This window comes from Mirounga leonina, unplaced genomic scaffold, assembly GCF_011800145.1.
Source record: "Mirounga leonina isolate KUSES-001 unplaced genomic scaffold, KU_Mleo_1.0 Mir_94, whole genome shotgun sequence".
In the NCBI taxonomy this organism is placed as follows: Eukaryota; Metazoa; Chordata; class Mammalia; order Carnivora; family Phocidae; genus Mirounga; species Mirounga leonina.
In genome coordinates this window covers 4,705,930-4,729,303 of record NW_023270855.1, presented here as the reverse complement: position 1 = coordinate 4,729,303, position 23,374 = coordinate 4,705,930, and the positions used below count along the sequence as shown (strand labels likewise).

The window sequence follows — 23,374 nt, the reverse complement described above, 5'->3', positions numbered from 1 at the left end:
AAACATAGAATTACCATATGACCCGGTAATTCCACTCCTACATATAGACCCAAAAGAATTGAAAACAGGTGTGCAAACAAAACTTATAAGAATGTGCATAGCAGCATTATTCACAATAGCCAAATGGTGGGAAAAACCTAATGTCCATAAACAAATGAATGGATTAGAAAAAAGTGGAACATCCATAAAATAGAATATTATTCAGCCACAAAAAGGAAATTCTGAGATGTGCTATAATATGTATAACCCTTGAAAACATTATGCTCAGTGAAAGAAGCCAGATACAAAAGGCCACATATTGTAGGATTTATAAGATGTCCAGAAGAGGGGGCGCCTCGGTGGCTCAGTAGTTAAGTGTCTGCCTTCAGCTCAGGTCATGATCCCAGAGTCCTGGGATTGAGCCCCACATCAGGCTTCCTGCTCAGCAGGAAGCCTGCTTCTCCCTCTCCTACTCCCCCTGCGTGTTTTCCCTCTCTTGCTGTGTCTCTCTCTGTCAAATAAATAAACAAAAAATCTTTAAAAAAAAAGATGTCCAGAAGAGGCAAATCAAAAGAGACAAAAATCAGATTGGTGGTTGCCAGGGCTAGGGTAGGGGAAACAGAAAGTGACTGCTGAATGGGCATAGGGTTTTCTTTTGGGGTGATGAAAAATTTGTGGAACTTGAGACAAGTGATGGAAGCATCACTGTAAATGCACTAACTGCCACTACATTGTATATATTAAAAGGATTTAATTTCCATTATGTGAATTTCACCCCAATAAAAAAAGGAGGCACTGATGTATATCACAATGTGGATGAACCTTGAAAACATAATGGTGAGTGAAAGAAGCCAGATACAAAAGGCCACACGCTGCATGATTCCATTTATATGAACTATCTGGAACAGGCAAATGCAAAGAGGCAAAAAGCAGGTTAGTGGTTGCCGGGAACTGTGGGGGAGGGGGAAATGGGGAGCGTCTGCTTAACAGACATGGGGTTTGCTTTCAGGGTGATGAAAAAGTCACAGAACTAGATTGTGGAGATGGCTGCACAGCATTGTGAATGTTGTTCAATTATACACTTTAAAATGGTTAAAATGAGAAATTTTATGTGATGTACATTTTTCCATATTAAAAAAAAAATGTGTACCTCACAGAGTATTTCTGAGTGCTCCACCAATTCCTAAAGGAACAGTGCTGAGCACAGTGATTAGGTTTGTTTTTAATGTGATGAGTCTGTGCATAGGAAAAAAGGCTTTGAGGGATGTTTGATGGGATAATCAGCAGTTGTGGGAAGACATCTGGGAGATGCTGACAATGAAGGGAATGAAACACAAATGAAATGCATACTGGGATGGTTCTGGAGTCTGGTGCAAAGAGCAAACCAATCAGGGCTAGCAGCTTTCTGGCACTTCAGGGGCAGATAGGCCATTTCTACCTGAGAGCTTTGCCCAGCCATCTTCATGAGACCGGAAGTAACTGCTGAGCCCAGAAAATGTCTTCCAAACATTTTTCTCTGCTTACAAGGGATCCAACAGCTACACATGAGCTTTGGCCATTGGAACACAGTAACACAGAATTTCTCCTTCAAGATCACTGGGTCCAACTTCTTCCGCTTATAATGAAGGCAGGTAAGGCCGAGAAAGATGAAGTGAACTGTGCAGGGTCACCAAGAAGAACTAGGCCTAGAACTTAGCCTCCTGGGACTCGCAAAGAGGAAACGCGTTGATGGCCAGGATGTGGTCACTGCGTGTGAGTCAAGCATGCCAGTAGCAGGGCCTGCAGGTTTGGGGTTGTCCCACCCAGGGGGACCTTGGGATTCTGGGACAGGAGAGAGAACGAAAGCTGTGTTCTAGCCCACCCGCTCTGTTCCTGCTGATAGCAACAGAATTCACAGACACAGCTTCTCGAGCTCAGGGAGATGATCCTACTCAAGGCAATGAAGAATCAGAAAAGGGGTAAGGGGGAGCCCATGATCCCCAGCAAGCAGCAGCTACCCTGGAAGGAGTTTGCTGTGTTCAATATCACAGGGCTCCCTGGAAGCAGGGCCGAACGGAGTGTGATGAATGGATTCATTTACAGTCAGAGAAACAATAGGACTCCTTTGACAAGGCGCTTAAATTCTGAATTCCCAGTTCAGTTGGAGAGGAGGCCAAATGAAGTGAGGGGGGGCTACTGCTGGGCAGCCTGTTTGACAGTTCAGAGAGCTCCCTCTCCTCCAAAGGTGTGGGACACTGAGTACCCAGTGGTTTTATTATTAAACAAGGCCCCCTTCCATTCCCCTCTCCTGCTCTCTGCCGCAGGAAACAATCCTGGAAGGCATAACAATTGTGCCAGGAGGAGGGCCCTAAATAGAGGTGAAGCGGCCCTGAATCCAGGCCTGGCTCTGCCACCAAATTCCTTTCGTGACACTGAAGTGAGTGACACCATCCATTACTACAAGGAAGGGACAAGGATGTCTGGCTTAGTGGCTCCTCTTTGATGTCTTATCCGACTCAGACTGCAGAACCTGGAATAAGTGCTTCACCCTCTCTAGCCTCAGAGCCTTGCTGCCAAATGGGCTGGGCATCTGGTCCAGCTCTGCTGCCTGTTGGGGAGTGGGTGACAGGACCCCTGCAAGGAACACAGGTGTCCAAGGTGACTTCCTGATGCATTGCTTCCCACCCAGGCCTTCTCCAAAGGGAACCCTCTCTGACCTGGACAAACGCCTAATATCCTGGAGAACCTGTCACCAGGCTTCTCCGGTCAGTGGAAAAGCCAAAGTAAATACTTAGGCTTATTTAAGCCTGGGTATTTTCTGGGGCTGAGTGGCTGGGGAGAAGGGACAGCAGTAAATAAAAGGATACTACACAAAGGAGGACCCATCATAGAAGGCGTAATGGAACTTGATGATCTTCTTGGATACCTTCCACTCCTGAGAATGCCGGGCGAAGTGAGGATGGTGGTGGGCAGGGGGCTGGTGAACGGTGGAAGTGGAAGTCTGAGCACCTGGAGGGTTAGGGTGGTGGGAGCTTGGGCTCTGAGCGTCCCCTTTCGGGGCTGACATTAGATGAGAGGGCACCTTTGCCCTGTAGTTGCGAAAGATCAGGGGGCAGGAGAAATTCCTCCCTTTCCACAAGGCCCTTTCGGCTTCTCTGCAGGGAAGGAGACCAACATATCTTCTAAGAAGTCACTTGGCTCTTAGTCACCAGGGACACTCTCTCTAGAGCCCCGGCCCAGTTCCCAAGACTCCCATCCCATTTCCCTGTCCCCAGAGTACCTCTGCCCACCCCATTCCCCCTTGCCCTTAAAGCCAGGAATTTTAGGAAGAACTGGGAAGGTCCCAGTACCCCTCTGAAACTAGTCCTTTCCTAACTTTCATCTTCAGCAATGGGGTGAGGACCCATGGAGTGGGACTGAGTACAGAAGGGGGACATGGTAGGAGGAGCTGGAGGCTCTGCTCACTCCCCACTCCTGAGGTTACAAGGAAAGAACTTCCTTCCAGAATATCACAGTAAGGGGCAAGCTGGGCGGCTTCCCTCCTCCCGTGTTCTGTAGCTGTATTAATAGCTCAGGGGAGCCCAAGACTTATGCCTTAAATGGGGCTAGGTTTTAAATCCTTTATGGCCCATGGTCTGAGTCTTTGGAGAAATACAGACTAACTTACTAGGACTCGTGGGACCCAGAATCATAGATATCATTAATCACCCATGTCAATGGTTTGTTTTTGCTCTGAAAGGATTTTTGCTGCTGCTATTGTTATAGGAAGACACCTGACAAATTATGTTAAGAAATAAATATTCAGAGCACAAAGCCTTAAAAGTGTAAGGAGCCCTGCAAAGGGTGAGGAGGCAAAGATCAGTGCCCTGGTGTCAGGTCCACCAAACTGTGGGACCTCTGGCAATGGCTTACCCATCTGCTTGGGCTGCCTCAGTTTCCTCATCCGCAAAATGGGCCTACCCCCTCTTCCTCATCAGGTTGTAGTAAGGACTGAAAAGGACTGTGAGTGGAGAGAGACTGGGGATGGGAGCACGTGTGAGGGATGGCCAGGACCCCTGTCACTGTCGTTGGGGGCACTGGGTAGCCAGTGCTTCCTGGCACCACTCAGACACTTCTGTGAATTCCCCTTCATGCACACACAGGTAGCTGGTGGCCATACCCAATTCTTGCATCTGCCCCCAACCACTGAGGCACTCACATATGGCGACACATCTCCTGCAGCTTCTCCCGGGCCTCAGGGCAGGGGTCACTGAACTCTACACTGTTGGAGGCAGAGATTCCGGCTCCTCGTTGGAAGGACAGCATGGTTATGTCTTCTACGTTTTTTGATTTGCCTGTGGTTGGAGAGGAAGAGGTTAGGGAGGAGTTTTAGAGAATGGCTTCTTAAGACATCATGCTCATGTGGAGATGAGGTGGCAAGGAGAGCAGGAGAGCAGCATCTTCTGACGGTCAAAATAATTGGGGGCATCATTCATGGTTCCCAGGGACAAGAGTTCCTGGCAGGTCACTTGTAACACAGAGACAATGCTCTGCAAGTCAACTAAGCATGCATAAGGAACAGACGTGTGCAGAGTGACGAACCCAGCCGTGTTTCCCCAGGATGGTCCGCATATGTGACTGTCATAGATGCTGAAGGGATTCCCTTCTCACACTTCTGAATAAAGTCTCAGGGCCATCTGGGTGGCTCAGTCGGTTGTGTCGGACTGTTGATTTTGGCTCGGGTCACGATCTCAGGGTCGTAAGATTGAGCCCCACATCAAGCTCCGTGCTGCGTGTAGAGCCTGCTTGAGATTCTCTCTCTCTCAGAGCTCCTGGGTGGTGCAGTCAGTCAAGCATCCGACTCTTGATTTTGGCTGAGGTCATGATCTTAGGGTTGTGGGATCGAGCCCCATGTGGAGCCCTGCATCAGACTCTGCACTCAGTGGGGAGTCTGCTTCTTTCCCTCTGCCCATCCCCCACTCCCCCCCACTCTCTGTCTCTCAAAAAAAAAAAAAAAAGAAGAAGACAGAATGTCTCAGTTCCAACTCAATCAACTGTAACACTTCTCTGATGTTGGCTAATCTCAGGCCTTCTGTGGAAGGTAGCGTATATTGACTGAGACTTGGATTGAAAATTTTTTTTTTACATATTGTGGTAAAATACACATCACAAAAATTTACCAGCCTTACCATTTTTACTGTGGATGGTTCCATGGTATTAAATACATTCACATTGTTGTGCAACCATCACCACCATCTATCTCTATAAACTCTTTTTCATCTTGTAAAGTTAAAATTCTTACCCATTAAACAATAACTTCCCAGTCTCCACTCCCCCCAGCCTCCAGCAACCACCACTCTACTTTCTGTCTCTATGAGTCCGACTACTCTTAAGTACCTCATCTAAGAAGAGGCATTTAGTATTTATCTTTTTGTGACTGGCTTGTTTCATTTAGCATAATGTGCTCAAGATTCCTCCATATTATAGCATGTGTCAGAATTTAAGGCTGAGTAATATTCCATTGTGTGGATAGATCACATTTTCTTTACCCATTCATCCACTGATCGACACTTGGGTTGCTTCCATGATTTAGCTATTGTGTGTATGCTGCTATGAACATGGGTATGCACTTACCTCATTGAGACCCTGCTTTCAATTCTTTTGAGTATATACCCAAAAGTGGAATTACTGGATTATATAGTAATTCCATTTTTAATTTTTTGAGGAAATGCCATACAGTTTTCCATAACAGCGACACCATTTTGCATTCCCACCCACAGTGCACAAGGGTTCCAGTATCTCCATATCCTTTCCAACTCTTGTTTTCTTGTGTTTTGTTTGTTGTTTGTTGTTGTTGTTGTTTTTATATAGTAGACATCCTACTGGGGATGAGGGAGTATCTCACTGCAGTTTTTGATTTGCATTTCCCTAATGATGAGGGATACTGAACATTTTTTCATATGCTTGTTGATCGTCTGTATATCTCCCTTGGAAAAAAGTCCATTCAAGTCCTGTGTCCATCTTTGAGTCAGGTTGTTTGTTTTTTCTGTTGTTGAGTTTTTAGAGGTTCTCTATATAGTCTGAATTATAATTATCAGATATATGATTTGCAAATATTTTCTCCCATTCTACCTTTTTACTCTATGGATAGTGTCTTTTGATGTACAAAATTTAACATTTTTCACAAAGTCCAATTTGCCTATTTTCTTGTTGCTGTACCATACCAAGAAATCATTGCCAAATCCAGTGTCATGAAGTTTTGCCTATGTTTTCTTCTAAGAATTTTATTGTCGTAGGTCTTGTACTTAGTTCCTTGATCCGTTTTGAGTTAATTTTTATATATGGTATTAGGTAAGTGTCCAACTTCATTCATTTGCATGTGGAAATCCAGTTTTCCCAGTGCTGTTCATTGAAAAGACTGAATGCCCCATTGAATGGTCTTGGCATCCTTGTCAAAAGTCATTTGACCATATATACAAAGATTTATTCCTGGGAACTCTCTTTGATTCTGTTGGTCTATATGTCTGTCTTTATGCCAATACAATACTGTTTTGATTACTGTATCTTTGTAGTAAGTTGTGAAATCAGGAAATGTGAGTCCTCCAATTTTGTTCTTTTTCAAGATTGTTTTGGTTCTTCAGGGGTCCCTTGAGATTCCATATGAATTTTAAGATGAATTTTTCTATTTCTGCAAAAAATGTCATTGGAATTTTGATAGGGATTGCTTTGAATCTGTAGATCACTCTGGATAGTATTAACATTTTAACAATTTTAACTCTTTCAGTTCATAAACATAGGATATGTTTCCATTTATTTATTTCTTCAATTACTTCCAGCAATGCTTTGTAGTTTTTATTGTGCAAGTCTTTCATTTCCTTGGTTAAGTTAATTCCTAAATATTTTGCTCTTTTTTCCGCTATTGTAAATGGAATTGTTTTTGTAATTTCCTTTTCAGAGCATTCATTGTTTGTATATGGAAATGAACTGATATGTGTGGTGTTGTATCCTGCTACTTTGATGAATTCATTTATTCTAACAGGTTTTGGTTTTTTTTGTATGGAATCTTTATGGTTTTCTGTATACAAGATCATATTATCTGCAAACAGATAAATTTAATTCTTCCTTTCCAATTTGAGTGCCTTTTATTCCTTTTCTTGTCAATCTTGCTTTGCCTAGGACTTCCAGTTCTATATTGAATAGAAGGGGTGAAAGTGGGCATCTTTGCCTTGTTCTTAATCTTGTAAGAAAAGCTTTCAGTCTTCCACTATTGAGTATGATTTTTGCTTTGTTTTTCATATATGACTTTTACCATGTGAAGGTAGTTTACTTCTATTCCTACTTCACTGAGTGTTTTTTATCATGAAAGGGTGTTGAATTGTCAACTGCTTTTTCTGCATCAGTTGACATGATCATGTGGTTTTCCCCTTCATTCTGTGATTGAGTTTTGTGTGTTGAACCACCCTTGCATTCCAAGAATAAATCCTGCTTGGTGTCATGGTGTATAATCCCTAATGTGCTGTTGAATTCTGTTGTTAGCATTTTGTTGAAGATTTTTGCATCAATGTTCATAAAGGATATTGTCTGTGGTTTTCTTTTGTTGTAATGCCTTTGTCTGGTGCTGGCCTCACAGAATGAGTTGGGAAGTGTTCCCTCTTTTTTTTTTTTTTGGAAAAGGTGAGTATGATTGTAATCAGTTCTTTAAATGTTTGGTAGAATTCACCACTGAAGCCATCAAATCTAGGGCTTCTCTTTGTTGGGAGACTTTTTTTTTTTTAAGATTTAGTTATTTATTTTAGAGAATGTATGAACGAGGGGAGCAGCAGAAAGAGAGGGAGACAAGCAGACTCCTGGCCAAGCTGGGAGCCCAATGCGGGGCTCAACAGCAGGATTCTGAGATCATGACCCAAGCTGAAACCAAGAGTTGGATGCTCAACTGACTGAGCCACCCAGGTGCCCCTTTGTTGGGAGATTTTTGATTACCGATTTAATCTATAGGTCTATCAAAATTTTCTACTTCTTTCTGATTTAGTTTGGGTAGGTTTTGTGTTTCTAGGAATCTGTCCATTTCATGCAAGTTATGCAATTTGTTCATGTACAATTGTTCATTGTACTCTATCATAATCTTTTTCATTTTTGTAGAATAATCAGTGATAGAGTACCCACTTTCAATTTGTTTTAGTAATCTGAGTCTTATCGCTTTTTTTCTTAGTTGATCTAGCTAAAAGTTTATCAATTGTGTTGATCTTTTCAAAGAATCAATTTTTAATTTCAGTTATTTTTTTAATTCTCTCATTTCTCTCTGTGCTAATCTTTATTCTTTCCTTTTCTAGCTTTGGTTTTAATTTCTTCTTCTTTTTCTAGTTCCATAAGTTGTAAATTTAGGTTTTTTGATGTGATATCCTTATCTTTTTTTTTTTTTAAAGATTTTATTTATTTGAGAGAGAGAGAATGAGAGAGAGGAGGGTCAGAGGGAGAAGCAGACCCCCTGCCGAGCAGGGAGCCCGATGCGGGACTCGATCCAGGGACTCCAGGATCATGACCTGAGCCGAAGGCAGTCGCTTAACCAACTGAGCCACCCAGGCGCCCGATATCCTTATCTTTTAATGTAATCATTTGTGACTATAAATTCCCCCCCCCTTAGTACTATTTCTGCTGCATCCTGTAAGTTTTGGTATATGATGTTCTCATTTTCATTCATCTCTAATTTCTAATTTCTCTTGTGATTTCTTCTTTAATGTGTTGGTTGTTTAAGAATGTTATTTACAGGGCACCTGGGTGACTCAGTCAGTTAAGCATCTGACTCTTCATTTTCGCTCCGGTCATGATCTCAGGGCCATGAGATTGAGCCCCTTGTCAGGCTCTACACTCAGCGCAGGTCTGCTTAAAATTCTCTCTCCCACTCCCTCTCCCCCTGCTCTCTCTCTCTCTCTCAAAATAAATAAATAAAGAATGTATTATTTACTTCCCACAATTTTGTGATTTTTTTCTAATTTTCCTTCTGTTATTGCCTTCTAACTTCATCCCATTGTGGTCAGAAAAGATACTTTGTATGGTATCTATCTTTTTTAATTGGTTGAGACAATCTGTGGCCTGACATATGGCCTATCCTGAAAAATGACCCATGTCACTTGAGAAGAATGTGTATTGTTTTTGTTGTTTTCTAATTGGTTTATCATGTTATTTAAGTCCTCTATTTCCTTACTAATCTCCTGCCTGGTTGTTTTCCCATTACTGTGAGTAGGGTATTGAAATTTCCAAACATTATTGTAGAACTATCTTTAATCTGTCAGTTTTTGCTTCAAATATACATTTTTTTGCTTCAGATATTCTTATGGTCTGTCATTAGGTGCTAAACACTTATATTATCTCCTTGTTGTACTGGAACTTTTATTAATACACAGTGTGCTTTTTCTCCTGTAACTTTTTTTGATTTAAAGTCTATTTTGTCTGATACTAGTATTGCTACCCCTACTCTCTTTGGTTACTCTTTGCATAGCATATCTTTTCCCATCCTTTCTTTTTAAAAAAATTTTAATTCAATTAACCAATATATAGAACATCATCAGTTTCAGATTTTTTCCCATCCTTTCACCTTCAATCTGTTTGAGTCTTTGGAACTCAAGTGAATCTCTTATAGACAGCATATTGTTGGATCATGTGTTCTTATTCATTCTGCCAATCTCTGTCTTTTGATTGGAGATTTTAATCCATTCACATTTAAAGTAATTACTGATGAGGGACTTCTGTCATTGTACTTTTTGTTTACTATATGCCTTATGGCTTTTGTCCCTCATATCATTCAATATTGTTTTCTTTATATTGATTGTCATAAAAGGTTTAAATTCCTTTCTCATTTGTTTTTTTTATATATTCTATAGCTATTTTCTTTGTGGTTACCTTGGGGATACAATGGAGATTACATTTAACATCCTAAAGTTCTAACACTCTAATTTGAATTTTTACCAGCTTAATTTCAGTAACACACAAAAACTCTCCTCTTTTATAGCTTCATCTCCAACCCTTTCAGCCGTCACAAGATTACATCTTTATATATTATGTGCACCAAAACACAAAATAACAATTCTCTTAAATGTATTAATCTTTTAAATTACATAGAAAATAAGATTTGTACTTACCAACCAAAGTTACAGTAATACTAGCTCTTACACTAATTTTTTCTTTAAATGTATTAGTCTCTTAATCATGTAAGAAACAAAATGTGCAGTTACAAACCAGTTACAATAATACTAGCTTTATAATTGCCCATATCTTTACTTTTATTGAGAACTTTATTTCTCCATACAGCTTCAAGGTACTGTCTAGTGTCCTTTCATTTCACCTTGCGGGACTCCCTTGAGCATTTCTTGAAGGGTAGGTCTAGTGGTCATGAACTCCCTTGGGTTTTGTCAATCTGGGAAAGTTTCAATAGCTCCCTCACTTTTGAAGGACAGCTTTGTTAAAGACAGGATTCTTGGTTGACAGGTCTTTTTTTTTTTCTTTTTAACACTCAGGCCCAGTGCCTTGTGGCCTCCAAAGTTTCTGATGAGATATCTGCTGATGATGTTATTGAGAATTCCCTGGATATAATGATTTGGTTTTCTCTTGCTGCTTTCCAGGTTCTCTGTCATATAATGTGTCTTGGTGTGGGTCTCTTTGAGTTCATGTTATCTGAAGTCTGCCAAGCTTCTCTGATGTTTATACTCACATCTTTCATCAAGTTTGGGAAAGTTTTCAGCCAACATTTCTTCAAATATTCTCATTGTCCCTTTCTCCCTTCTTCTGAGACTCCCACAATGCACATGTATTCTCCTTGATGGTGTCCCACAGGTCGCTTAGGCTCCATTCATTTTTTAAGAATCTTTTCTTTCTGTTCTTCAGAGTCAATAATTTCAATTGTTCTATCTTCAATTTTGCTTATTCTTTCTTCTGCCTGCTCAAATCTGTGGGTGGCAATGTTTTGTGCCTATTGCACTTATTTTCAGTTATCCCCTTATGGCAAGTATTTGTTGGTATAAGGATATGGTGACATGAAATTGTGGAGGGGTCCTTCATGACTGAAATTCCAGAGGCATCTATCAAGGTCCACATGTTTCTGAGCCTCTGCTGCCCACCCAAATGGAGCCACGTACTCTCCCTTAATATATACAGGCTCAACTTCATGAATGAAAACTGGTTCCAAGCCAAAGCCACTACTCAGGCTCCAGCTGAGCCCTGAGCACCACAGAATGAAGTCTTCCTCACTGTCAGCTAGCCTCGGGGTTTCTGGTTGGTCCTTGGATACCATATCTGGTATCTGCCACCATGAGTGGTTTCTGGTCCCTTCCCCCACTCCTTCTGCCACCAAAGACCAGAGACTTGGACCCAGATAGTTGCTGGCTGACATCCTGGAACATCTTCTAGTCTGACCATTCATGTCTGGCTTGGCCCTAGGTGCTTTGAGTCCTTGAGGATGACAGCCTCTTGCTCCAACCAGGAACCATTGTTGACAGACTTCTCTCAGTTCTCCTTCTATAATGTTGGGCTACTTTCCAGAAATAGCTGTTGTCCCCTCAGGGAGTAGGCTTAACTCCTGAAGCCTGTCTGCTCCAAGTCTGCCTGGCCCTAGAACTGCAAAGGGGGCAGTTGGTAAGGTGTCATAGCACATGTGCATGAACAGATAGCAGAGGTCCAAAATTCAAAGTGGCTGAAACCAGAATAACTCTGCAGTATGTCCAAACTGGCAAAGGTTTTAGAGAAATGGGCATCATTAATTGTTATGTCAGGAAAATAAACATAAATTGGGACACTCCTGGGCAAGATAGGTCACATAGTTACTTATAAACTATTAGGAAAAGTTAACCATCCATTCTAGCATGCATGTGTGAGATGAATTTCTAAACACATCAAGAACCTATAACAAATGCAGCACCATGAACACACATCTAGTGAGAACAATGCAACATCATGATGAAAAATCACATCTTGGTGGGGTAGCAGAGGAAAACAGCCAGATAGACAAAGAGACCAACAGAAGGCATTACCCTCAAGGTCATTAGGAAGAAAAATCATGAAATCACTGTGTATCTTGAAGATACTTTGTTTTCTTTCAAAGGGATTGTGTTTAATATGGCCACTTCAGGAGTGGATATAATAAAACCAGGAGCACATAAAGTGGGATGCTAGAAATGATGCTGTGGGTTATTGAACCACAGTGAGAGAAAGTACATCAACAGAGGTAAAGGAACTGGAGAAATCAGACGGGGTCGCTGAATCTACTCCAAGCAAGGAAGCTGAAGAAGTCAGTTCCATTTGGGAAGGTATTCTTTGTCTTAGAGTCCACATGTGTACCCCCAGGATTTAGAACAGTGAATGTCAACTAGCAATTGTTCACTAAACATTTGGTCACTAAATGAAAGGATATAGGATCAGCTTGATATGGAGATGAGGCCTGGAGGAAGGCAAATCACACAGCCATCCAGGGGTGGGGTCAGAAATAATATCCAAACTTCTCAATTTCCAGCCTTACCTCCAGTGTCTGTGGGAATCGATTGGACAGTCTTAGAGCACTCCCACCTTATGTTGATCCTCCCACCATCTCTTTGCAAATACAGCCCTCCCTTGCCTACCCCATTTTTCCATCTGCCATCACAGCTGGTTGGGTAGGGAGGTGGGGAGATAACCAGAAGTTCCATGAGACCCTGCCCTGCCCTCTCCAGCCCCAACTTCCTTCTCCTCTGAGCTTCTGGCTGCATGGTTGCTGCTATATTGTTTGGTCTCATTTGCCACCTATTCTTTCTCTTAAGCCTTTCTTTCTGTTGTGTGTCTTCCTTGGTGGAAATAGGAGGGTCCTCTATGTCTTTATCTTCTTCCTGCATGAACTGGCCCAATTGGGACATTCTGTTAGGTCTGTTATCCAAATGCCTCTATTCAGATACTGGTTGCCTCACTTGCTGTGTGAGTAGGAGCAACACAGATCTCTCTCTGAGTAAAAGGGATGAGTTTGGGATACTGAGGGGGTGGAAGATGTGGATTTGATAGGGATGTTGTCCCAGGTGAATCAGGGAGATGTTTAAATGATGTTATGTGAATCACATCACCAGGAGTGGAGGGCATGTAAACATTCAAATGATGAGACTGCATTGTGGAGTGACTGGGTTGAGATGTGTCAAAATTCATGGGACAGAATCTGTGTCAATAGCTTCTGCCAACAGCCAAGATGGCCATTAATCCTTCTTATCAGAAAACTAAAACAAGCCATCTCATCAACCTACACTGGAAATCCTCTATCCCCCTCTCCAGTTCCACCCCCAAAGATGGGCTGATAGGTCTTGATGGACTCCTCTATTACCTGTTTTCTTCTTGACTTCCCTTCCAGTTGAGAGAGAAAAGCTCAGACAGCCAGTAGAGGACTCATAGACAAGCTGGTAAGGTGTGTTCACTCCCATGGCTGGAGTGTTCATGGAGGAATCTGGAGTGGAAGACAGAGGGATTATTTCTTCAATTTTTCAATTTTTATTTTTTTAACCAAAAATGTAATATGGACTTTTTGTTCTAGTAGTATGGTAGAGTGGGTATTCTAAAGTGCCCTGGTTGTTACAAAACAACCAGATCTTAGAAGAAAAAGACTTTTTAATGTATGAGCAGGCTCAGAGTAATTAAGGGAAATCTTTGATATTCCTTTCTACAGTACCCCCCACCCCACTACAATATTCCTTAAGAGAGAAATGACACTGGTGCAGGGAGCAGGGAGTAGCAAGAACAAAAGGTGACAGGATAGCTGTGAGGGCAAATACAGATATAAGTGCTGCACTAGGTAAAGAGATTAACATTGGGCTAGCTATTCCCTTATTCAAGGCACAGAAATCGGATGCTTCTTCAACAGATCAGTCTCTTGCAGAATCACACTGTCTAATGTAGAATCATTTGATATCTGACCACTTGAGAATTAAAATTTAGTACCCCTGGGGCTCCTGAGTGGCTCAGTCAGTTTAGCATCTGAATCTTGATCTCAGCTCAGGTCTTGATCTCAGGGTCATGAGTTCAAGCCCTGCATTGGGCTCCATGCACCTACTTAAAAAAAAGTTAGCACCCCCATCACTAGTAGAAAATCTTGATCATCCTTACATAAACCTCATCAAATCATTTGCTCATTCTTCTCCCAAATATAGTCATTTCATTGGTTAGGCATGAAATTGTTAGGAAATGTTAAGCAATTTATTACAGTTCATTCAAATTCATAAAGAAAATGGCAAACCTGACCTCCTAAATAGACAAAGACTATAACCAGAGACTGCACACTGGTTGATGCACACACACAAACAATACCCTTCTCTAGTGATCCAAAAGTTGAAATCAGGACAACTTTCAGTACCTTCTAACTTAGCAGAAATTAACAAAAGCCAATACTGGTAAAGATAGGCTAAAACTGGTCAACCATGATGGTGTAGGCAAAATCCATTTAGAAAACAGTATTTAGCAAAAGCTGTACACATACTGAGACTTTCTGCTCCAATAATCCCTCTCCTAGGAAATCAATCTTGATAACCAATAGAAACTAAAGTTAGTAGAGAATGGTTGAGTTTCATTCTTCTGTATATAGCTGTCCAATTTTCCCAGCACCATTTATGGAAGAGATTGTCTTTTTTCCATTGCATATTTTTTCCTGCTTTGTCAAAGATTATTTGACCATAGAGTTGAGGGTCCATATCTGGGCTCTCTATTCTGTTCCATTGGAGTATATGTCTGTTTTTGTGCCAGTACCATGCTGTCCTGGTGGTCACTGCTTTGTAATATAGCTTGAAATCAGGCAAAAGACCTCAACATGAGACAGGAATCCATCAAAATCCTAGAGGAGAACATGGACAGTAACCTCTTCAACATTGGCCACAGCAACTTCTTTCAAGATACATCTCCAAAAGTTAGTGAACCAAAAGCAAAAATGAACTTTTTGGACTTCATCAAGATAAAAAGCTTCTGCACAGCAAAGGAAACAGTCAACAAAACAAAGAGGCAACCCACAGAATGGGAGAAGATATTTGCAAATGACACTACAGACAAAGGGCTGATTTCCAAGATCTATAAAGAACTTCTCAAACTCAACACCCAAAACAAATAATCAAGTAAAAAAATGGGCAAAAGACATGGACAGACACTTCTCAAAAGAAGACATACAGATGGCTAGCGGACACATGAAAAAATGTTCATCATCATTAGCCATCAGGGAAATTCAAATCAAAACCACACTGAGATACCACCTTACACCAGTTAGAATGGCAAAAATTGACAAGGCAAGAAACAACAAATGTTGGAGAGGTTGTGGAGAAAGGTGATCCCTCTTACACTGTTGGTGGGAATGCAAGTTGGGACAGCCACTTTGGAAAACAGTGTGGAGATTTCTTTAAAAATTAAAAATAGAGCTACCCTATGACCCAGCAATTGCACTACTGGGTATTTACCCCAAAGACACAGATGTATTGAAAAGAAGGGCCATATGCACCCCAATGTTCATAGCAGCAATGTCCGCAATAGCCAAACTGTGGAAAGAGCCGAGATGCCCTTCAACAGACGAATGGATAAAGACGATGTGGTCCATATATACAATGGAATATTACTCAGCCATCAGAAAGGATGAGTACCCAACTTTTATATCAACATGGATGGGACTGGAGAAGATTATGCTAAGTGAAGTAAGTCAAGTAGAGAAAGTCAATTATCATAAGGCTTCACTTATTTGTGGAACATAAGGAATAGCATGGAGGACATTAGGAGAAGGAAGGGAAAATGAAGGAGGGGAAATTGGAGGGGGAGACGAACCCTGAGAGACTATGGACTCTGAGAAACAAACTGAGGGTTTTAGAGGGGAGGGGGGTGGGGGGATGGGTTAGCCCAGTGATGGGTATTAAGGAGGGTATGTACTGCATGGAGCACTGGGTGTTATATGAAAACAATGAATCATGGAACACTACATCAAAAACTAATGATGTACTGTATGGTGACTAACATAATAAAATAAAATTTAAAGTTGCGTATTATAATGCATATTATACTAAAGGTAAGAAACCTGAAAACATAAGCATTTGGTTAATTATAGAACATGAACATTAAAAGTCTACATCCACTTAAAATGACAATTACTAAAAGCCAACATATAACTGTGTTGGCAAACATCTGTGTCTCAGTAAAGGAAACTGAGATACAGGAAAATGGCAGTATTTTAAAAATATATATGGAGAAAAAGAGAGAGAGAGACAGAGACAGGGAGAGACAGACAGAAGAACCACAAAGGAGATTGCAAAAATGAAAAATAGCTTTATGTAAAGATGGCAAGATTATTTGTTTCCTTTTTTTGGTATATATTTTACTTAATAATATTGCCATCAACTAAAAATCAAGGAGCAGTCTAGTTTTCTTTCATGACACGGCAGGACTGTATGTACTGGAAAGGAGAAAAGGCAGGAAGCAGGCTTACCACTAAGGAAATGCTACCTTAGCAAGGGGAATATTCTGGCTATAGCTTTAAGGGAAGACTACTCCAGAACTACTTACAGCTTTGCTCTACCTCATGCAATAAGATGGTCCAGAAAAACAAAAGTCATGCAAAATAAGTCAATAGGGTTTGAATCTTCTTTTTAATGCCCTGTGAGGACTAATTCAAGCCCTTCCAGGATCAATGCTATTCCAAGAGAAATGGATCACTCCTTCTTTTATATTTTATTGGTTAGATTTTTTTTTCCAACTCTAGGCTTGTTTAAAGAGGAACACCTGGAACACACATGCCAAAAAGTGAGCGATTTCCTAGTGAGTGTAGTAGAACACTCTGCTAACGCAGCAGGATGCAGAAATCATCAAAGCCTCTCCAGAATTCAGCTCAGCTCTCTGCAAATTCTCCTCCACTAGGTTAACCACAACCCACAAGGGATGCAGGAAGCCACTGTATCACAGGTGAAAGTCTGTGATCCTGCAAGAATGCTCAAGCACCTTATGAGGTAGAATGCTAATGGTGACAACCATTTCCTTTTCAAGGTGAGGGAACATTACAGTCAAGTAAGAGAGCACCATGGGCAGATCTGAGGGTGGGTAGGTGGGCTAGGTGGGACTTTCCTACCCATGCAACAGACCATCAGGCAGTATCCCCCCGCCAAATGAAATGGATCTCTAAGCTCTACATAGAACACGAGGTGCAGGAATCCACTTATGCTGGTAACCATCTGTATAAATAGTTACAGCATAGTTAGAGGGCCTGTGTTATCAGGGCATAGCTGACCCTGAACAGAACTGGCAGAGCAAATTCCCTTAAAACAAAGACCTCCAGTTCTGGTAAATAGTGGGGGCGTGGGGGTGGGGAGTCCAATTGGAACTTTATCTTAGAAAAGGAAAACAAACTCAATGACCAAAAAACAAACAACCCAATTTAAAAATGGGCAGAAGACATGAACAGACATTTCGCCAAAGAAGACATCCAGATGGCTGACAGACACATGAAAAGATACTCAACATTACTCATCATCAGGGGAATGCAAATCAAAACCATGATGAGATACCACCTCACACCTGTCAGAATAGCTAAACTCAACACAGGAAACAACAGGTGTTGGCAAGGATGTGTAGAAAAAGGAACCCTTGTGCACTGTTGGTGGGAATGCAAACTGGTGTAGCCACTGTGGAAAACAGTATGGAGGTTCCTCAAAAACTTAAAAATAGAATTACTGTATGATCCAGTAATTCCCTACTGAGTATTTACCCAAAGAACACGACAACACTAATTCAAAGGGATACGTGCATCCTGAAGTTTATAGCAGTACAATAGCCAAATTACAGAAACAGCCATCAATAGATGAATGGATAAAGAAGACATGGTATATATATACAATGGAATATTACTCAGCCATTAAAAAGAATGAAATCTTGCCATTTGCAACAACATGGATGGAGCTAGAGAGTATTATACTAAGCAAAATAAGTCAGAGAAAGACAAATACCGTATGATTTCACTCATGTGGAATTTAAGAAATAAAACAAATGAACAAAAGGAAAAAAGAGACAAACCAAGAAAGAGATTCTTTTTAAAAAAGATTTGTTTGTTTATTTGAGAGAGAAAGAGAAAGAGCACACAAGCAGGGGGAGGGGCAGGGAGAGAGAGAGAGAGAACCCCAAGCAGGCTCCATGCTTAGCACTGAGCCCAACATAGGGCTCAATCCCATAACCCTGAGCCGAAATCAAGTCAGATGCTTAAATGACTGAGCCACCGAGGCACCCCAAGAAACAGACTCTTAAAATACAGAGAACACACTGATGGTCACCAGAGGGGAGGTGGGGGGCGGGGGAGAGAAACAGGTGAAGGGGATTAACAGTACACTTATCATGATGAGCACTGAGTAATGTATAGAATTACTGAATCACTATATTGTACACCTGAAACGAATATAACACTTTGTTAACTACATTGGAATTAGAATTAAAAATTTAAGGGGCACCTGGGTGGCTTAGTTGGTTAAGCGGCTGCCTTCACCTCAGGTCATGATCTCGGGGTCCTGGGATCGAGCCCTGAGTTGGGCTCCCTGCTTAGCAGGGAGTCTGCTTCTCTCCCTCTCTCTGCCCCTCCCCTTGCTTGTGCTCTCTCTCCCTCTCTCTCAAATAAATAAACAAAATCTTTAACAAAAAATTAAAAACTTAAAAAAACTTAATAAAAGGAAAAAGAAAAAAAAGCATACTTAGATTGAGGCTAAAAAATAAAAGTTATCAAAATAGGGGCACCTGGATCGCTCAGTCAGTTTAGCATCTGACTCTTGATTTCAGCTCAGGTCATGATCTCATCATCATGACATCAAGCCCCAAGTCTAGCTCTGCGCTAGGCATGGAGCCTGCTTGGGATTCTCTCTCCCTCTCCCTCTATCCCTCCTCTCACGCTCACACATGCCCTCTCTCTCAAAAAAAGTAATCAAAATAACTTTCTTTTACCTTGTATTTAACAAAAATTTGTTGATATTGTAAGCGTACACTAATTCTTAAAAGCAATAAAAATGTGTCATTTTTTTGAGGTGGGGTGATTTTTTTTCCTGAATGGCTGTACAAGAGCAATAAAACATGAGTCCCTCCATGTTTGCCTTTGCAAAAATATCCAAGGGCTTTATCAGCTTTAATTTTTAACCCGTTGATACCCAAATCATCCTTTCTCCACAGAGTCACTGCCCCAGACGATTTTCCTGTTTCCAGCAGTTGACGAGTTTCACTCCACTTCGCCAGCATCAAAGGCTCTGTGTGGGAACTGAGCAGCTTTCCAACATCACTTCCACTGACTTCATGAAGTCCCACATTTTTTCCCCAAGGATGGCAATTTTACTATGCCATTTATTTGTACTGCACATGTATATTATCAGATGTTGAACCTCTGACCATCAAAGACATCCTGACAAACATCCAGTGGGCAGGGAGAGATGCTAGCTGGGAATGGATTTTACAGGTGAAGGTGAATGGTGATGAGATAAAATGTTTTACACTTACCCCACAAAACCTCCTAACAGTGACGATGACTTTTAGGCATTCAAAATGAACCTTTGAATAACATGGGTTTGAATTATGTGGGTCCACATATATGAGAATTTTTTCTGATAAATATGGTTAAGTACTATAAATGTATTTTCTCTTCCTTAGGATTTTCTTAATAGCATCCTCTATTCTCTAGCTTACTTTATTGTAAGAATAGAGTGTATGGTACATACACATACAGAGTACGTGTTAATCAACAGTTGATGTTTTCACAAAGGCTTCTGGTCAACAGCAGGCTATTAGTAGTTGAGTTTTGGGGGAGTCGGAAGTTACATGTGGATTTTCAACTGCTTAGGCAGTTAGCACACGTTGTTCAAGGGTCAACTGTACTTGTATATCCTTCGTGCTTAAGAGATACATTAGAGAAGAATGAATAGCTGTGTCTTTCAGATCCTGTTCCCCTACACCCCTCTCCAGAGCACACTTCCTCCAACTTTGCTCCTAGCACTCCCCTTCATGCTTTTATACTTGTACTTTGCATAATGTACCCATATGCAATTTACTATTTTTTAAATTTTATTTAAATAGTATTATACCAAATGTATCCTTCTAAAACTTGCTTTCTTTTATTTGCTTAACACTATTTGTTGAGATTTATCTATATGATATGTGTTTTAGTGCTTGTTTCGTTTTTTATTTTTTTTCTTTTTAACTGAAGTACAGTTCACATATACCATTATCTTAGTTTCAGGTGTACAATATAGTGATTCGATATTTGTGTACATTACAAAATGCTCCAGGGGGCGCCCCGCTGGCTTAGTTGGTAGAGTGTGTGACTCTTGATCTTGGGGTCATGAGTTCAAGCCCCACATCAGGTATAAATATTACTTAAAAAATATATTAAAAAATGTTCATCACAACGTGTAGTCACCATTTGTCACCATATGAAGTTATTACAATATTATTGTCTATAGTCCCTATGCTGTACAAGTGCTTGATTTTTACTTCTTACTATGTTCCATTGTCTAAATGGACTATAATTTGTATTTCTCCTATTGAGGGACATTTAGATTGCTTCCAATTTTATTTTCCTTTGCCATTCTAAACAGTTCTGCAATAAACATTCAGTACAACTTGCACACGTGTGCCAGTGTGACTCTCAAGTGTGGCCAGTGGACTGCTGTGAAGCCACACCAGGCCATGACTAGATGAGCACGAAAATTAAAAGTAAACATTTAGAAAACGTTGTGGCAATTTGACATTGCTGTGACATCATATTTTTGAAAAAGGTCAATCCACAAGAGATTGGCAATTTTACAAACTGGTCCTTCACCACAGATAGTTTGAAAAGCACAGCTCTAGGGAATAACCTAGAAGAGAAATTGCTGGGTTGTAAGATGCTAGAGCATCTTCCACATTGCAGATACTATCAAACTGCTCTCCAGGGAAACTGCACCACTTTACATACTCACCTGCAGCATTTGAGAATCTCTGTTTCTCTAGAATCTGAGAATCCACCTCAACTCTTGGAGATGTCAAATGTTTAAACTGGGGATTTGACCTTTCTATCTTGCATTCTTATTGGTATTCTTGGAGCTTCCACCTAAGGGCTGAAGCTTGGGTACCCACCTTTCCCTATCAGTCCAACACCCCGGTTACTTCTCCCCATTGTGCCGATCAGGTAGTCAAAAGCCATCTCCTTGGCATTGAGGTGGAGAAGCTGGCTGGCCTCCACGAAGCGCCTTGTGATGTCCAGGGGATTGGCACCTACTAAAAGAATCATTGAAGCAACTCATTTTCCTCTCAGCACGGGGCTAATGCTTCCAGGAAAGGACCTCTGTAAATGGCCCAGGAAATAAGGGTAGAGAGAAGATCTACTCCTAGAGTAAGCAAGTATGAGGGTCTTCCCAATGGAAGGGTCTTGAGCTCTCAAGACTGATCAGGTGGCATTTTGCTCTCTGCCCCCCTTACCCTTCTCTCTTCCTACCCACAGGCCAGGGTACTGATGCCATTAGTATGGAAAATAACATCTAGAAGGCTCTAGAAGCATCTAGAAGGCTCAATTACTGGTATGGCTTTATCTACCCTCCATGATCTTGGGGTTACACCCTTACCATGGATGGTCCTGCTGACCACTAATCAGTCCTCTCAATTTACCCCCTCCTCCTGGGTGCTGCCTCTCTCCACTTCTGCATCATTTCTACAAACTCCACCCTTCAGTACCTCTGGCCTCACACTGTTCTCCACAGCCTCTTCCAGTCTGGACTCAGCAACGCTGGGGAAATGGGAGGAAAAAGTGGAGAACAGAGAGGGGTGAGAGGATGAGGGGTGAGAGGAATTGATGACTCAATTCCTACAGCAGACCCATGGCTGCCACCTATCCCCAGCATATCCTTATATACCTGTCTGGGATGGCTGTGGTGGACACACACATCAGTCTGGGCAGATCCTTCTGGGTTCAGAAAAAATGGAGAAGAATCTGGCAAGCCAGGCTTACCAGACACGGACTCCACCATGGTCTTCATCTTCAGGGTGAGCAGCTCTGTCAGCAGGTGGATAGACTGCCGCTGGAATCTGTGCAGGGTCTCCTGGCCAGAGTGTGCTAGATAGCCATGGGTGGGAGACTGGGTTAACTTGGCTGGCCCAGTGGATGTGGGCAGCAACTGTGGTGTTGGTACTGGAGGTGGCTTCTTTTGGACAGGGGCCTGCGCGGGGACTGATTCCATGAGCACCACGGGTGGGGGTCCAATGTTGATCTCCAGGCCCATGATGTCAGACGGGGTAGGCACCATGGGGTCGGCAGTGAGCTCCTCCCAAGTGAACTCAAAGATGTTCCTGATGCCCTTAGGTACAGAAATACCTGCGTTCCGGCAACTGATGAGCAGTTTGGAGATATGGGCCAGCAGCCTGGGCGCTGAGGCTGTGTATTGCTGGTACAATTCTCGGTTGCTCTTAATGTCAGTCATGTTGCTACAGTATACATCCTGCTAGGTAATACTGTCCATCTCAGACCAGATGGACCTGCAGCTGTAGAAAGTCAGAGCCCCCTGAGAGGTGACCGAGAGTGACAGTGCTTACCTAAGGTGAAGCCTTGGAGACAGACAGAATGGAAGTGCTGAAATAGCCTTTATAGGTCATTGAGCCAGCAGGTCCTATCCAGGAAGGATAAGGAAATAATTGATCACTCCTCACACAGGAAGGTAAAGGGATGTCCCTCCTCCTTTTTCTTCCCAGAGACAGCATCAGATGAACCCACATTAGTGGGTTACTTTGGGAAGGGCCTTGGGGATGACCGGATTCCAGAAATGGTTCCAGGGACAGTCATACAAACTGAGTACCTCTTGGAGGAACCCTGGGGTGCTGGAGGAATGGAAAGGATGGGGAAGGGAGAAAGGTTCCACTGTACCTTTTACAGTTAGAGACCTGGGAGTGGAAGATCTACTTGTGGTCTATGGATAAAAACCTGCAAACACAAAAAAGATGTTTTATTGGCTCTCTGGAGGATGCGGATGGGGTAGTTCCTGGTGGCAATGCAAGGATGGGGATGCAATTATTCAGCATGTATATCCAAGGGCAGATGGAAAAGAATGAGGAGAATAAATTTTCTCAATTCAATGACTAATATTTGCCACATTTCATCAAATCAAGGTCTGATGTAATTGATTGTAAGATGCACCAACTTATAAGAAAAAAAATATCAATTTAAGATGCCATTGACTATAAGAGATATCACAATTTAAGAGATGTTAAAATGGAAAAAATGCATACCTTAAAATCAATGAACTATAATAAATATTTTCCCACTTTAATAGAACTTCTTGAGGGCTCTGAGTGCTCATCAAGTAGACATATGTGGGTTAGCAGATAAGCATACTCATGTCTGGGTCAGCTGAACAGCACTAGGTGCTATGGTGCTATGGTTTTTACCTTGACATATTTCTAGACTGTGTTTTATTCTGGTCTTCTTAATATA

The 23,374-nt window shown here is 41.7% G+C and overlaps 1 protein-coding gene across 1 annotated transcript in view; it reads right to left on the bottom strand.

Moving 5' to 3' along the window:
- The window catches only part of CUNH3orf20 (chromosome unknown C3orf20 homolog), an 82,547-nt gene extending 59,601 nt beyond the window's left edge, over nucleotides 1-22,946 (bottom strand). The window contains exons 1-6 of the mRNA XM_034997159.1: nucleotides 22,808-22,946; nucleotides 21,899-22,553; nucleotides 21,031-21,171; nucleotides 13,265-13,384; nucleotides 4,157-4,292; nucleotides 2,826-3,113 (exon numbers count right to left, since the gene is read on the bottom strand). Coding sequence (XP_034853050.1) covers nucleotides 2,826-3,113; nucleotides 4,157-4,292; nucleotides 13,265-13,384; nucleotides 21,031-21,171; nucleotides 21,899-22,367 — 1,154 coding nt within the window. The 5' untranslated portion in view covers nucleotides 22,368-22,553; nucleotides 22,808-22,946. The remainder of the gene's footprint in view (nucleotides 1-2,825; nucleotides 3,114-4,156; nucleotides 4,293-13,264; nucleotides 13,385-21,030; nucleotides 21,172-21,898; nucleotides 22,554-22,807) is intronic.
- Nucleotides 22,947-23,374: the final 428 nt, after the last annotated feature.